Source organism: Sinocyclocheilus anshuiensis, unplaced genomic scaffold (genome assembly GCF_001515605.1).
Source record: "Sinocyclocheilus anshuiensis isolate Anshui unplaced genomic scaffold, SAMN03320099.WGS_v1.1 scaffold13, whole genome shotgun sequence".
Lineage (NCBI taxonomy): Eukaryota > Metazoa > Chordata > Actinopteri > Cypriniformes > Cyprinidae > Sinocyclocheilus > Sinocyclocheilus anshuiensis.
In genome coordinates, this window is record NW_015538026.1 from 1,786,431 (window position 1) to 1,801,169 (window position 14,739).

At 36.3% G+C, this 14,739-nt stretch overlaps 1 protein-coding gene across 1 annotated transcript in view; it reads left to right on the forward strand.

The window, feature by feature from the left end:
* LOC107680112 (semaphorin-3G-like) overlaps positions 1 to 9,196 on the forward strand; it is a 27,469-nt gene extending 18,273 nt beyond the window's left edge. Inside the window, exons 4-12 of the mRNA XM_016475888.1 lie at positions 2,203 to 2,322; positions 4,077 to 4,167; positions 4,961 to 5,077; positions 5,842 to 5,990; positions 6,952 to 7,066; positions 7,190 to 7,259; positions 7,911 to 8,095; positions 8,220 to 8,269; positions 8,380 to 9,196. Coding sequence (XP_016331374.1) covers positions 2,203 to 2,322; positions 4,077 to 4,167; positions 4,961 to 5,077; positions 5,842 to 5,990; positions 6,952 to 7,066; positions 7,190 to 7,259; positions 7,911 to 8,095; positions 8,220 to 8,269; positions 8,380 to 8,847 — 1,365 coding nt within the window. The 3' untranslated portion in view covers positions 8,848 to 9,196. The remainder of the gene's footprint in view (positions 1 to 2,202; positions 2,323 to 4,076; positions 4,168 to 4,960; positions 5,078 to 5,841; positions 5,991 to 6,951; positions 7,067 to 7,189; positions 7,260 to 7,910; positions 8,096 to 8,219; positions 8,270 to 8,379) is intronic.
* The last annotated feature ends 5,543 nt before the right edge of the window (positions 9,197 to 14,739 follow it).

The following is a 14,739-nucleotide window of genomic DNA, read 5'->3' on the forward strand; positions in this document are numbered from 1 at the left end:
GCGTAAAAAGACAGTATAAGTCATTATAATCCATAATTATGTCCCCACTGGATGCAACGAATGCCTCGTTTATAATGGGTTTTCTTGTTTTTGAATCATCGCTCCGGCCTGACAGGGTATCATCACAATGTGGTAGGGGTGTAACATTTCCGTCACACACTTGAGGTATTCGGCTAATCACAACGCTCTGGATAACTGGCCAATCACACCACACCTCGCTTTTTCAAACCGATGAGCTTTGTAAAAATCGACGCGTTTCAGAAAGGCGGGGCATAGAGGAGAAACAATAATGTACAGTATGTGGAAAATAATGTGTTTTTTTAACCTTAATCCGCATAAACACATTTCATTACACCAAATACCCAAAATAATGTTCTTTTTAGCAGCATCATATGACCCCTTTAAATCTTTCCTGTCCTCTGTCCCTAATGGTGGAGGGTCTTGCACACACACACACACACACACACACACACTAGTACGGAGATACACTCTGCATCTGTTAGTGTTTAGCATGTTTTGCTCGTAAATTGGAAATGTGTGGTGTCGCCATGGTTACACGCTCTGGTGACTGTCCCGGCAGTATTGTTTGATGTGACAGGTGAGTGCGATTTCACAGCGATGTTTTAATGACTCTGTTCAGTGTGTGAGTATGTGTTAGGGAGTTGAACAGGATATTTGTTTTTCATTTAAATTTTAGCTTGGGTAACACTGAAACAACACACAGATATGAACTCAGAAGAGTTTTATGTACCACATAACAGCTCACACAAAAATGACTGGTGACACTTTCCATGAATAGGGGACATTTTAGGGTTACACTTTTGTTTGTAGAATATCTAAAGTGGACTATGAAAATAAAGTTTTGGCAATTTTAGTGTATTTATTTATTTATTTATTTTAGATTTAGAGGCACAAATCCCTTTTTTATGACAACCAATCAAAACTTTAGATAAACTACTAAACAAAACCTAGCATGAAAATATATCGTTTTAAATACATCAGACCTCAAAAGTGGTATTAAGTTATTTATAAATACAGCTATTTTAATTAATTTTAAGTAATTTAATTTTAATGACCAAAACTATTAATTAATTTATTTTTCACAATTTAATTTATTTGAATATGTACATTTAATAGAATATTTATTACTAAAATAAAACTACACAAATCAGGGTTTTATCACAAATAAGGTTTGTCCCAAATTTTGATTGCATGTCAGCAAAAATTCCACAACTCATAGAAAATGATTGGAAAATTAAACAGCTTAAAAGTTTGACCTCCTGAGACTGACAAACAGCATAATATATTTTATCATTTGTGACCCTGGACCACAAAACCAGTCTTAAGTCGCTGGGATATATTTGTATCAATAGCCAAAAATACATTGTATGGGTCAAAATTATTGATTTTTCTTTTATGCCAAAAATCATTAGGACATTAAGTAAAAATCATGTTCCATGAAGATATTGTGTAAATTTTTTTGATAAATATATCAAAACTTACTTTTTGATTAGTAATATGCATTGCTAAGAACTTCATTTGGACAACTTTAAAGGCGGTTTTTTCAATATTATTATTATTTTTTTTGCACCCTCAGATTCCAGATATTCAAATAGTTGTATCTCGGCCAAGACTGGTACATTGCTGCTTTGGATCTCTCTCACTCTCTCAGTCCTGCTGGTTAACATCTGGCAGCAGTTTGAGCATCTGCCTGCATCTTTTATGACCCTTGACCTTTTGCTCATTTATGCTCCACTGATTTTGACCCTACACAGTCAATGAAGCTGCATACAGGTGGCCATAGTTAGAGTGTGTACATGTTGATAGTGTGTGTGTAAGACGTCTTCCTCTTTCTGAACCTTTCAGTAAATGGACCATAAGAGCTTCTTTCCCATGTTAAAAGCTGGGAAATCAGTGGGGATCATTTTCTTGCTCTTTTTCTCTGATCCATTAAAATGTTGATGATTCCTGTAACTCTCCATTCAGACACTCCAGAGAAATATTGGTCACACTCACACATGCCAAAATTACTCATGATCATGAACTGCATTTGATGAGTTTAACCTCGCTGTCCAATGTAAAATACATGTATTTGTATGTTTGTGTAAGTAATTGTGCTGTAATGATCAAGATTGTACCCTCATTTGCCAACAAAACACCCAACACTTTAATATGAACTCTTTCTATGTATGTTTGGTGCAGACAGAGTGTGCAAACTTTGTGCGGTTGTTGCAGCCATTTAACCGCACTCATCTACTGGCCTGTGGAACTGGAGCTTTCCAACCTGTGTGTGCATATGTGAATGTTGGACAGCGCGGAGAGGTAACACACACAAACACTCCCTCCCACTACTTCACACCTAGTGTGTTTGTGTATGCACATCAGGAGGATCTAATTTACTTATGTATATCAGAGACCTAATTGTTTAAGGTCAGAGGTCACCCACCAACAGGCCGGCCCTTAAGGTCAAGACTAGATCATGAGAGGAGATACAAAGCAAAAGCACACAAACATAGAGCAGAGGATAGAAAAAGAGAAATAATGTGTGTCTATTCTGAATAGAATGTCTATTCTGGCATTGGAGAGCTGTTCTTTACTTCCTTTGAGGTGTTTTAACTGGTGTGTCACCACCCAGGGCGCCACAGATGTCTGACAAATAGACAATACTACATTGTGAAACTGAACTGGCACCAGAGGTTTAATCTCTCTTTGGCACCACTGGACACACCCATACAGTGTCTGACATCAATGACAGTAAAAACTGAACTACTATAATTACATTTTAGATTTCTGATATGGTACAGCCTTGAAACTCAAAGTCAGACGATACTATGTAAAGGGATAGTTCACCCAAAAATGATTTTTTTTTTCATCAGTTACTCACCCTTATGTTGTTCCAAACTTTTATGAGTTTCTTTCTTCTGTTGAATATAAAAGAAAAGAAAAGAAAAGAAAAGAAAAGAAAAGAAAAAACTATGTTAGTCAATGGCTACCAGCAACTGTTTTATTACCAACATTCCAAATATTTTAAGCTATATTCAACAGAAGAACAATTTTATGTCCCTTTGATTGTATAATCATTTTGTACTGATCTGACGTTGATGATAAATACAACCAATAACACTAGTTAACTAAAGGAATCAGTGGATCATTTATTTGAATTGGTTAAATGTAAACCCAAACAAACAATTTCACTAAAATGTTTTGAATTTCCCAGTGCTGCATACAGTATAAGAGAAAAGGGATCGTGTATGAGAGCACAGTCATTGCCTCAGCTCTTCTGGCTGTAAAGCTATGTGTATAATAGACCGTGACAAGAAAAACAATGATGTAGTGTTGTGTAATGCTACTCTGGTACTTGTTGGGAAAAGCAGTTCATTACTTAAAGAGCTACGCTATTATGAAAACAGTTGAAGTACATTGATGCTACTGATAATTGTAGCAAGTAAAAGTTAGTAGTGTTGCTAAATTTAGTTAGTTTAACCCCATTTAGTTAAACCCCAACACTATTATTTATCTTTGGGGTCAGCTTGACGCAAATTACGAGCAAATCGCAATAAATTGGTTGAAACTACCAAATCAAAAGTTTGGGGTCAGTAAGCAATCAATACTTTAATTTGATCTGAATTGACAGCAAAGACTTATTGTTACAATAAATTATTTTTCAAGTAAATGCTGTTTTTTTTTTACTTTCTATTCATCAAATAATCCTGAAAAAGTATGATGGTTTTCACAAAAATATTATGCAGCAATATTATTATGTGGTCTCTAAGATCCCAAACTAATGAATTGTGACATTTTTTAAGCTATTAGTTTTGTTTATAATCAGTTCTCATAAGGTGAGGAAAAGTCAGGAAGTATTAAACTGAGCTACAATAATAAATGTATCTTTAGAAATATTTAGTGGGCCTTGGGGTCTCTAATACCTCAAACTGAACATGATTAATAGTATATCCCAGTATTGTAAAAATAAATAATAAATTTCTTCACAAGCAAAAGAAATTCAGACATTTGTGAGCTCAAGTTTATTTTTGAGTTGTTAAACTGGTGTGAATTTTCTGACTTCTTGTTGGCAGCATTTGTTCAGTTTGGATCGCACCACGGTACAGAATGGGAGGGGGAAATGTCCCCGTGACCCCAAACTACCCTTTGCAAGCACCTTCACAGGTACATTTCAGTGTGTTAAGTTTCAGCATCAATGTTCATGCCACTGCATGCTTGTGTTGTGTGTTTATAAGTATGTCAGAGCACGTTTGTGTGTGTGTGTGTGTGTGTGTGTGTGTTTTGGCTCTCGTGTGTGTTGAATGGAGATTTCTGCTTGTCAGTTGTCACTGAGATTATGGCCTGTTGTAGATTGACTGCTCTGATGGGAGAAATTTGAGGTGTTCTTCAGTCCAGGTTTAGTGTCGTGGGGGTCTTCTGTATGTATGCTCATGGGTGTGTTACAGTCTTCTGGGGCACAGACACATCACCCAGTGTGTCTTTACAACACTGCACAATCTTGGCTCCCCTCGCTGGACATTTTGCCAGATGCAATACTTTTCGGGACAGATTTTGAAGATTGCATGTTAGTGAACTCGGAGATACTTTCACACTGACACACTGTACACATGAGTTTCTGTCAGATAATTGATGGGCAACAGAGGCAACATGTGTTCAAGTAGGTTTTTAAAGTTTTTTAAATTATAAACGGTTTAATTATAATTAAAAAACAGTAAAATGGTATGATCTCATTTTAGATGATGAAGTGTGTGTGACTTTGAAAAACTTTTGACACTATATCGGGTCTCTCCTGATTTATACAGTAGGTGTGTATAAGTGTGTTTTCAAGCTGATAACATGATTTAATTACAAATTTTACAATGGGGCTCCTTGCATAAAATTGTTTACTTTTCCTTCCTCTCATGTAAGAGATTGAGTTCTCTGCACTGACCTCCAATGCTCTCTGTCTCTCTCTCAGGTGGAGAGCTGTACTCCGGTCTGACTGCAGATTTTTTGGGGAGAGACTCTGTGATTTTGAGAGGTTTAGGGACTCGCTCGCCAATGAGAACAGAGACGGATCAGAGAATCCTACACGGTACAAAGTGACTTAATTTTGATATTAATAAACATTTTCAGTCTTATTTCTTATGTGTTTTATAACATTTTATAGTGGAAAGGTTGGTGACATTAATAAATTTTATTCATAGAAAAACTGTAGTTGAAATCAGTGTTATTATAGTTAACTAAAACTAAAACTTAAAAAAAAAAATGTGTTAATTGAAATTAAAAACCTAAACATAAAAAACTTAAACGAAAATTAGAAATGTTACCTCTGCAACTAACTGAAATAAAAACTGAAATATAAAAGTTAAAGTTAAATTAAAGCTAAAAAATATTAGATGTTAGATAATAATAATACTTTTTTTTTTTTAGATATTAGAAATATAAAAAAATGAAAATGGCAAAAGCACATAACAAAATAACTATAACTTGGACTAAAATGAAAATAAAAGCTAAAATAAAAATAAAATGTGATACAAGATATTAATATATAAATAATACTAAAAAACATTGGTGAAATTAGCAATTTTAGTATTATTTATAATTTGTGTAAAATTTTTGTCATTTTCACACAATAAATGTTGCAATAGTTATTTACTCTTTATTTATAATTAAAATATAATTTATAATGTTTTATAATGTATTTCCATATTTTAAATCCTATGCTCATTATTGATGGAACACCCAATTAGTAATTTCTCAAAATCATTAGTCAAACTAAATTGATAGACTACATGCTTCCAACAATCAGATGTGCATTATAATAGTGTGTGTTTGTGTGTGTTTGTGCATGTACAGAGCCCAGGTTTATTGCGGCCCACCTCATTCCTGACAGTGCAGACAGAGATGACGATAAAATGTATTTCTTCTTCACTGAAAGAGCAACAGAGACTGCAGAGCGAGGCGATGAAGGAGCCATACACACACGCATTGGACGATTGTGTGTGGTGAGCCAAACTACAACAAATACCACATACATACAGTACATCCATGCACAAGTAGGTCAGTATACTGGAATGCTTCAGCCCTTTTTCAACCAAATGTGCACAGCTGCTGGATGGTTTGCATGCCTCTGAATCACACACACACTCACCAGTTAGCCTAGTTCCCATACACACACATACACACTAATACACAAGGCTCTGTAGGGTAAGGGGAGCAGTACAAATCTCCCACTGTCATTCAGAGGTCAGTGTTCAAAGAGCCAGGGTCAATCGCACATTACTGTCACTTTGACTTCTATTCATTGTTCAACTTCAGCACATTCCCAAATCACACACACACTCTCTTACACTGCAGAGAAGGTGATTATCTCCACATATACTGATTACACAGATTTAGGATCCTTTACGCCACCCATGTGTCTTCGACACGGTAAACCCAGCTGCATTGCTTTTTGGGAATCTGTTACAGAATTTCCCTTATGGTGCCATAATCGCCATAACTGCCGCTGCCCTGAGATATTTTGTGATATTGAACCATTCTTGTTCCCATGGGAACAGTTACAACTGAATGTTTATGTATAAACAGGGTTCAGATTACAGGGGTTTGGGGTGTGTGACCCCCTTAATTAAACCACTTCAGATGAAAAAGTCAAATGAGAACTGTCACAAACTCCGTTGTACTAGGGATTGTGGGAAATATTTGCTCAAAAGCATATCTGGATGTACTGTGGCACTTTTTGTATACTAGTTTCAATGCACTATGATTTGGATTGCACTAATTCTAAATAATATTGCATACTACTTAGGACGGATAGTATACAAATTGAGACGCAGGGATAGTTTGTTTTACCCAGAGTTCATTGTGTGTGGTCTGGGGTTAAATGATACTGGGATTTGACTTTTTGCCGATCTGTTGTCCAGAAGTAATTCAACGCTTCATGATTTATTGTTTATGTGGTTTCAGAATGATGTGGGTGGGCAGAGGGTTCTGGTGAATAAGTGGAGCACATTTATTAAAGCCCGACTGGTGTGTTCGGTTCCTGGACCTCACGGCATCCAAACACACTTTCACCAGCTGGGTGAGACAGTAAACACACACACACACACATGCCTTTTTATGCACAATGTTATATAAACTTGAGATCATTTTGATCTCTAAACGCCCCTTGTGTGATCTTTGACTGTATGTGTTTGTCATGCAGAGGATGTGTTTCTGTTAAGGACCAAAGACGAAACCAATCCAGAGATCTACGCAATATTCAGCACCATCAGGTCTGTCTCAAATCCGACTGAAAGCACATCTGTTTATCTGTGCATTTCCTCTGTAAAGCACTGTGCTTGCTTCAACTCATATCGATTGCACTATTATTTCATTCAGTTTGTCTTTGTGTATATATATACTTTTTCTTTTGTTTTAATCCATTTTAGATTAAACGTAATTTTTTTTGTCATGTATTTTTATGCCTTTTTTTCTTAGTTTTTATGTTAAAATTTTGAATTTTATTTTCTTCCTTAATTATGCTATTGTAAAGCACTTTAAATTGCCATTGTGTATGAAATGTATAATTAAACTTGCATTCCATATTCCTTTAAAAGAAGTTCACCCAAAAATTAAAATTTGCTGAAAATGTACTCACCCTCAGGCTATCCAAGATGTAGATGGGTTTCTTCGTCAGATTAATGGGATGCTTTTATCAGCTGTTTAAACTCTCATTCTGACGGCATCCATTCACTGCAGATGATCCATTGGTGAGCAAGTGATATAATACTACATTTCTCCAGATCTGTTCCGATAATGAAACAAACTGATCTACATCTTGGATGGCCTGAGGACGAGTACATTTTCAGCAAATTTAAATTTTTGGGTGAACTGTTTCATGAATAAGGGGTATGTGAGTTTCACAGAATATTTTCTCTCTCTAGTAATGTGTTTCAGGGCTATGCAGTGTGTGTGTATAGTATGGCTGATATCCGTGAAGCATTTAATGGGCCATTTGCTCATAAAGAAGGGCCGGACTATCAGTGGGGACCTTATGAAGGACGAGTCCCTTACCCAAGACCAGGAGTGTGCCCTAGTAAGATCACGGCCCAACCTGGTCGTGCCTTCCGTAGCACACTGGATAAAAAAAAAAAAAAAAAAATATATATATATATATATATGCTGTTTAAAACATGGATACATTCTGGCTGGAAAACTTGGAACATGTCCATAGTTCTCTAAGACACTTTCAGAAAATAATCTTGGGCGCAGTTGGTGTAAAGTCACTGCAAAGAAAAGAAAAGTTTGCAATCTTTGTTGGAATATCCCATTTTGTTTGATTATGAAATTTATTATTTTAATTGTGTTTTATTTGAGAAAGAGACCTATTTTTTTCAAATGTCCTCTGTTTAGGTGGTACCAGATGAACATATCACTAAGACAGATGATGGTTTGTTGTTCCGCCGTGTGCTCCGTCAGGACGAAGGCATCTATGTGTGTCAATCTCAGGAACACGGATTCACACAAACCCTCTCACGCTTCTGGTTGGACGTCTTACACACCGACACCCTTTCGGACCTCCTGTCACGTGACAGCAAATATAAAGTATGGTCACCGTGCCCTGCCAACACAGCCTCTACCAATCGTGGCCCAGCCAGGACGTGGTTCAAGGACATCTTACAGCTGATTGGTCCTTCGAACCTGCCGCAGGTGGAGCAGTACTGTGAACGTGTTTGGTGTAATGAGAAGCTGAGACGCAAACACAAAAGCATGATGAACAAATATCGGCAAGTGCAGGACTCTGCACGGAGAGCACGAGTCCAAAAGAGCACAGGAGAATCCCGAATCCGCTCTCCACGGGACCTCCACTCACAAGAGTAAAATACAGAGCCACATGAAGCAATATGGACTTCCAAAGGAAAGTGGACGTGATTTTTAGATGCTCTCATACACACACAAACATACTTGTTTTTGTTTGTGGTGATGTAAAATATTATAGGTTGTGTGTCTAACAATCCAAGATCTCTCCCTGTTAATTAGGACATTCTTGAGAGTCCTTTCCAAAAGTTCCTGTGACCATGGCAGCCGGCCCTCATCATCTCACAGTAGACCATGGCTGATGTCTTAAGAGCTCAGCAGCTGCAAAACCTTTTTACTGGAACAAATGAGGGTAGACAGGATGGAACTAGTAGATTGGAGCGCTGACCCTGCTATAACAGGTGCCAAAAAACATACATTCATTTAAGATACGTCTGGCTGTGATACAACTGGGCATAATGCTCAGTCAGAGACTTTTCCTCAACTGAGAACTACGGCAGCGTTCAACAAAACTCTGCTTGCCAGTACATTAAACTGTAAAGAAATAAAAGTTTGGACTAATTAGACTATTTTCTGGTAACTGAATCATAGGTTGACGACCGTTGAGACTTCAACAGAACGGACTGTTCTTAATCATCACATCGCCATCATGAGCTTCAGAACTTTGTACAGGGTTCGTTTTCTTTTCATTTTTTGCAATGTAAAGTTTTGGTAACACTTTACAGTAAAGTCAGATTTATTAGTTAATGCATCAGCTAACATGAAATAATGAATTTTATAGCATTTATCAATCTTGTTTTTTATTTTTTATTATTTGCTTTTTTTTTTAACATTGTATAAAATAACATTAATTTATTATGAATGTGAATTATCAGTGAACAATAGTATATTTATAAATTAACATTAACCTAAACTTATAAATGCTGTAAAAATTGTTCAATGTTAGTTCATGTTATTACGTGGCTCTTTGGAATACACAACTCTGATTGGTCAAATCGCAGCATTCTGTCGTCCATGGCAACGCTGCAACTAAAACTAGCGCTATGTACCACACTACAGACTTACACTTTCTTTTTTCACAGAAACGCAAATGGTGCCATTTTGCGTGTCAGTTTTCTATCGTAGTGAAAATTACCTCAGAGAACGTAATATTACTGCCGTGTCATGTGCACTTATTTCTTTGGTGAATAACTGTGTAATTTTGCCACGACACCCACCTGACTGTACATCACTCACAAACTGAAGCTTATTTTAAAGTATTTCCAAGTTTTAATCATATAGCAAACTTTGCTGATGTTTTACTATTTATTCTAGCAAACGCTGTTCAGCAGCTGCAGTAGCCTTGATACGAACATCTGTGTCCCATCTCGCTGTTCACTTACTCTAGTTTACTGGTTTCTTTGTACACCGACTAAACTCCTGCATCACTTGAACCATTTATGTATAGTTAGAAAGGTCTGGAAAAAAAATACTGCTTTTTGTGAATGGGTACAGCATCACTGCTCTGATTTGAACGGCATGTGTCAGTTTTTTTTTTTTTTTTTTTATGCAATTAAAACAATCTGATAGGAGTCCTGTACCTCCAATAACATCAACAGCACAATTCCTCATTTCCAATTCCTTCTTTAAATCGTATTGACTTTAGCTCATTTTCTCTGTAGATAAAATACACAGGACAAATGCATTGTTTTAGCTAGTATGTCTGATATATTTATGTTATTTAAAAGTGATTCTTGCATGCAGAAAACTCCGACCTGTGTTTGGTTCAGTGATACATAAAAACATTTTACAGAGAGTTTTATGGGTTTGCGTTTCACATCGCGTTCTTGGAAAGCAATTAGGTCAGCTCAGAGCAACCCCCTCGATGGATATGCTGGAGAACAGAGCACAGTAAAAGAGCTATAAAAATCAGTAAAGGTGTTCATAAACCAGACCCAGCCAGAACCGAAACACCAGCTAAATGAGGCTCTAATGTGCGTTTATGTGATGTAGTTAGCAGGTGGATACAGTTGCATCATATAACTGTCAAATTATGCCATGGTTTTGCTCTGTGTTAAAAAGCTAATTGCTAAGTCAAACATGAATGTTTTTATTGCCATTTGTTCTAGACCCCTGACCTGAAGTAGTAAACTTTGTCATATACATATAGCTCACCTTACCATTGATGCAACAGACATTAATCACTCAGAAAACATTAGCAACTGATTAGCAACTCTCTGGCAACCACCCACAATAGCCTAGGACTGTGGTTCTCTACCAGGGGACCGGAGCCCACTACACAGCAAAATCCCCAGAGTTAAATCAACTCTGCTAAGAGTACATATTGTCCCAATCTACAGAGTATTAAAGTAACACTGAAGCAGAGTTACCACTGTTGAAGATTATGTGATATGTTTTCATGTCTAAAAGCCTGAGCAGTAGTTGTTCATCTTCAACATTGTTAACAGCGGGTTTTCTTTACTAATGCTCGCTCAATGAATTAATTGCTTAATTAACCCATTAACTTTAACTCGGCTTCAGTGTTACTTTAACACTCTGTAGATTGGGACAATGTACTCTGAGCAGAGTTGATTTAACTCTGGGGATTTTGCTGTGTAGGGGGCCCAAGATAACTTAATTTAAAATAAGAACAAAAAGCATTAAAAAGAACCAAAAACTAAAAAACAAGATTTTTTTTATTTACCTCAACTTATTTTTTTCCCCCTTTGAAAAACCAAGATTCCCACAGTCTTGGAAAACCTGCATATATACACACGAGGAAGCCCATTTTATTTATTTATTTTTTTAATAATGCCAAGCTCTAAAATATTTTATTGGCTGGAAATTGATTAATTCTTAACCTTTATAATCCTTATCATGAAAGACGACATGCAAATTCATTGGTAAAAGAGTGGAGCATTCTGCATTTAAACATTCTGGAATTCTGAAAAGTAATTCTTTTAATTATTATTTTAGTGACTTGTCTTAAATTACAAGTACCCATAGATACACAAAAAAAAAAAAAAAAAAAAGTTCATTTGTGTCAATGTATTTTCACCTTCTGCTTCATTTTGAGTGGAACCACTGGTGTTTGACTGCATGTGAATCATTTCACTTTGGCCGTAGCATAAAGTGAAAACTAAATTTATTTCATGTGTTTGAAACAGCCAGTTTGTTACAATAACCTTTCAGGATTCAACACAAAAATAACAAAATCTTACAATTCTGACTTTGCAAGTTTATATTTCAAAAATCTGACCTTATCGCAATTGCAAGTTTCTCATAATTCTGAGTTTACAACTTGCAACTTTCTCAGAATTACAAGGAAAAGTTTTGAATTGTGAGATTTAAACAGAATTGCACGATAGTCACAATTTTAAATCCCATGGCAGAAACTAGCTTAAAGTGAATTCATTTAGGATTTCCATTAAACGACAAAAACCTTTAAAATTTAGGGAGTCACCTCATCCCAAGTCTGCCTAATTCTCTCCTGTTCCATCACAGCCTCACATTTATCTGAAGTGCACTGAACTCCAGAAAACTTGGCAAACACAAACAGTCATTCAGTGAAGACTGCTGTAAACGGTGAAACACAGCAGCTACAGTATCACTGATCATCCCTGACGCACACCGATGACACACTTCCTGTTTAGAAACATGGACAAACACCATCAAGGTCCAATCGGACATACCAGTGTTTCCACACCTGTATAACACTATACTGACCAGCACAGCTGTGTAAAAATTCAGTCATTTACAGAATAATGCAGAGCTGCCAAAGAAGGAATGGAGAAACCATGTTCACTCAATCACTATCAAGGGGCCTCATTACAGTTTAGTTCGGTTTAAATCCACATCTCCACATATTCTTTCTTTTTCCCACAGCCCTTGTAATAAGATCCACAAATATATTTTCTGAAGCCCAATTATGTCTTAATTAACTCATTTTCATTTTTCAGGGAGGTGTGTTTTTCTATGCCACTTGTACAAATTCATCTCTCTCCACTCACCTGGTATCTTCTCTTCCGATGTCATGGTTTGGGTTTGTTTTGTCAGCCTCCTCTCTAAACTCTCCTGCTCTGTCTGGTCTGAGGTCTGAGTGAGAGCGAAAGAAAGACAGAAAAGAAACAAAGAATGAAAATGAGTACAAGAATCTATAGGTGAGTCAGTGAGACGATCTGTCGACCCTGCTTTCTTAAGTCAACACCTCTAATGAGAGTCTGAGAGGTTAAGGAGTCTAATGAAGGGTTAATTAGCACTAATTGGCATCATTAATCACTACAGCTGTCACAGAAAGAGACATTACCAGTTAGTAGACAGAATGGAAAATGTGTAGCAAGTGGTCATGTTTTATATTGTCTTTATAAGCAAATTCAATAATGCAACTACTAAAAAATAAATAGAAAGAATTTCATAATTATTTCACGTTTTATTTTTCTGGGCAATAATGTGGAGTTGTTCAACACCTTTCCTTCACTCATTTATAATTTTTTTGCTACATTTTTTAATTCTAAATATACATTTTAATACACATTCTAAATTCTATTTTTGTTCTTTACTTTAAAAATAATCGTACCATATGAAATATTCTGTTAAAAGCGTGACTAGTGTGAAACACAGCATGCACAGCAGCGCACTTGAGTGGTGAGATCCCGCTACTGCATACAATTTTTTTTTTCTTAAAGGGGTCATATGATGCGATTTCAAGTTTTACTTTCTCTTTGGAGTGTTACAAGCTGATTGTGCATAGATAAGATCCCTGAAGTTGCAATAATGATCTTTAAAAAAAGCATCATATGACCCCTTTAAATTCTCACTCCTTGCTCTATAAAAAAATACAAATTGAGGAGTTATTCTTTTAAGTAACTGTATGTTTTATTGTGTTAATCATTTACAGTCTGATGCAACAATCCACAGAGAAAATACTCAGGGAATAATAGTGTTCACGTCAACTTTGGCCTTCGACCTTTGACTTGTCCACAAAATGCAACTCACACTTTCCCCCAATGTACAGAAATCCTAATATTTAATAGCACAAACACACAGAGCCTCTCTCACATTGTGACACATACACGGTACACCCGCTATTTTCTTACACTCTCTCTCAAAAGATGAGAAGCGTCACAAATACTACAAAGAAAATCAGATGAGTTTGAAATGCTGTTTGAATAGTCTTTTAAATTACCCAAATAGTTACTTTCGAATTGTGTTAGGTTAGGTCTTTAAATATGTATTCAAAAGAAGGAAAAGGATTTCAAAATATACACACAAGGACGTTCTCATATTCTCCTCTGTCAAAATGGACATTACACATGTAGGTCAGTTTTATCACAAACCACCACAACACATTAGCTTATCGAGCCATAAATATATGTTGAAAACACCAGATGATCTTGCAGGACAGTTTTAAAACATGGTCTTCCCATTGTATAAAAAAAGCTCATCAAGACGTTTTAAGTCATGCAAAAAAAAAAACTTTTAGAAAACGGATATAAATACTACCACATGATAATCCGCCAGTTCCGCTCAAAACATTCTTACATCCATTTAAAAATGAATCAGAATTGATTATTTTACAATGCCACGTTTCTCTCATCCCCGACACAGCAGAAACCACAAATACCCACAGACACCAGAAGAGGGCCCTCAGACCGAGACAGCATGAGCCCAAGAGACCTCTCCTGCGCCAGCGCCACCTATCCACCTTGCTAACCATAGTGTCCAAAATAACTTCTTTTTTTGTGGTGGCGGATAAGTTACCACAGTTTTAAAGTAGCAACCATGACTAAAGTAGCCTAACCATAGAAATTTATAGGCTATGCATATATGTACATATCTATGAGCCTAACTCGCTCCCATATCGCTTTTGCGCTATTTTCAAAAGACAGAATGTGTCAATGAAAAATCGGCTATACTCGTTAAATGTGTTATATTAAATATTCATCTGAATTGTAAGAGTGAGAGCTAAAGACATTT